This window comes from Sinocyclocheilus grahami, unplaced genomic scaffold, assembly GCF_001515645.1.
Source record: "Sinocyclocheilus grahami isolate Dianchi unplaced genomic scaffold, SAMN03320097.WGS_v1.1 scaffold1082.1, whole genome shotgun sequence".
NCBI lineage: Eukaryota > Metazoa > Chordata > Actinopteri > Cypriniformes > Cyprinidae > Sinocyclocheilus > Sinocyclocheilus grahami.
In genome coordinates this window covers 382,295-384,794 of record NW_015506261.1, presented here as the reverse complement: position 1 = coordinate 384,794, position 2,500 = coordinate 382,295, and the positions used below count along the sequence as shown (strand labels likewise).

Below are 2,500 nucleotides of genomic sequence, written 5' to 3'. Positions count from 1 at the left end.
ACAGAGCCAAGTGCAATGGAATAAATTTGTTTAACTTTTACCTGCGAGGACAGAGAATATGATTTATCTGATCCAGATTGACCCGAGAGACTGAGCGGAAGAAAACCAGTCTCGCTTTGGAATGGTTAGGACATTGGTTTCTTAGAGATTTTTGCCGTTTTGGTTTCTACTGCAAAATAATGAACAACAAAGATCGAGTTTGGAGCGCTTAACGTCACACCGCTCGGTCCAGAATGAGTGGCGGAAAGAAACGCAGCGGTTTTCAAATCACCAGCGTCACGTCGGACTACAATCAGGGTTCTGGAGAAAGCCATCCGGAGGAGGTCCTCAGCCCTGGAACTCAAAGAGCCACACCCCCTTCTGCCAGAAACCCTGCCCATGGGAGGAGCCCCAGAAGCCAGACCGCATCACCCACTCAAATCCTATCCAATGGGCTGTCTCTGCGCCATAACCCCGCCCTCCAGACGCAACAGAGCTCCAGTCAGCCGGCCACGCCCATCACGGCTAGGAAGCAGAGTTCGCTAGACGGGGCCCCCTTCTGCCAGAAACCCTGCCCATGGGAGGAGCCCCAGAAGCCAGACCGCATCGCCCACTCAAATCCTATCCAATGGGCTGTCTCTGCGCCATAACCCCGCCCTCCAGACGCAACAGAGCTCCAGTCAGCCGGCCACGCCCATCACGGCTAGGAAGCAGAGTTCGCTAGACGGGGCGTCGCGTTTCCGCGTCGTGCGTTTGGATCAAGGACCGGGCGAGCCGTATAAACGCGGCCGCTGGACATGCATGGATGTGATGGAGAGGGAAGTCGAGGAGCGTGGGCTCCGCCGCGTGATTGACAGCATGAGACACGCCCACTCGCTGGAGTCCTTAGAGACGGTCGGGCTGGGCGGAGCTGAAGGAGCAGTGGGCGGAGCCAGACTCAAACCGTTGGGCGTGCAGGCAGGTCACATGGTACACTCGCAGGGCACCACCCACCTGCTGACCCAATGCCGGACAGACTCCGCCCACAGCGGCCCGCCCTCGCCCACACTCGACACGCAGCCAATCAGGTCGCCGATCACGCCCCGGATGCGCAGTATACCCGCCCCGCTGCGACTCGACATGGACGCCGTCGGCAAGGTGAGCAATCGCGCAATCACGCGCTCATCTGATTCATTCGAGTGTTTCTTCAGGGTTTCCTTAAAAAGTCTTTTATTTATTTAATTTTATTTGTTTATTTAAATTACGTTTTTCGTTTAATTTGGGGACGGAAAGACCAGAATTGCGATATGGCTCAATGTGACGATTAAACTTCAAAAGGCTATGTTTCATTAAATGAACATGAGCGCTGCTGTTTCGAAGTCTGGCGCTGCTCTGTTTTGTTTACTGCCGTTATCGTTTCCGCAAGCGCCACCTGCTGGCAGTAAATGAATTTGCATTTTGTTTTTGTTCATACCAATGCAAAAATCGACCCATGTTTTTACCCTGCAAACACGCAGAGCGGTAAATGTGAACTGGTGGATCGATAAGAAGATACTGCATTATAAAAATCTAAACCGTAAATGTGTTTATATGTTATTTAATGAATATAATAATTTATTGATAATAATTGTTTAAATTAATATAATAAGCAATACTTCTGACTCATCCATTTTCTTAAAAATGGTTTAAAGGCTGAAATGCGAAGTGTATCATTTTATAAATCTTTTTGTTTTTGTGAAAACTTGAATCTGAACTGCAGTGTTGGGGACCAACTAGTTACATGTAATGGAATTACGTAATTTAATTCCAAAATAAATGTAATTGTAAGCAGTTACTGAGGAAAAAATGTGTAATTAAATTACAGTTACTTGTGAAACTTTTAAAGATTATAAAGGGGGTTACATCTGCATATTTTCTCTCTCTCTCTCTCTCACACACACACACACACACACACACACACTCACTCTCTCACACACACACTCTCTCGCTCTCTCACACACACTGTCTCTCTCACTCACTCACTCGCTCTCACACACACTCACTCTCTCTCTCACACTCACTCTCTCACTCACTCACTCTAGCTCACTCTCTCGCTCACACACTCACGCTCTCTCACTCTCTCTCTCTCTCTCTCTCACACACTGACTCTTTTACTTACACACACACACACACACACACTCACTCACTCTCACTCTCTCACACACTGTCTCTCTCACTCACTCTCACTCTCTCACACACTGTCTCTCTCACTCGCTCACTCTCTCTCACACACACTCACTCTCTCACTCACTCTCGCTCGCTCGCTCACACACACTCTCTCTCTCACACACACACATGCACACTCTCTCACACGCACACACTCACTCACACGCACACACTCACACACACACACTCTCTCTCTCTCACACTCACTCACTCTCGCTCGCTCGCTCACACTCACTCTCTCTCACACTCACTCTCTCTCACACACACACGCACACTCTCTCACACACACACACACACTCACACACACACACACACACTCTCTCTCACACACACCCAC

General features: G+C 49.1%; 1 protein-coding gene across 1 annotated transcript in view; it reads left to right on the top strand.

Moving 5' to 3' along the window:
- The first annotated feature begins 762 nt into the window (after positions 1 to 762).
- LOC107566552 (TSC22 domain family protein 4-like) overlaps positions 763 to 2,500 on the top strand; it is an 18,525-nt gene continuing 16,787 nt past the window's right edge. Inside the window, exon 1 of the mRNA XM_016252020.1 lies at positions 763 to 1,116. Within this exon, the coding sequence (XP_016107506.1) occupies positions 781 to 1,116 (336 nt within the window). The 5' untranslated portion in view covers positions 763 to 780. The remainder of the gene's footprint in view (positions 1,117 to 2,500) is intronic.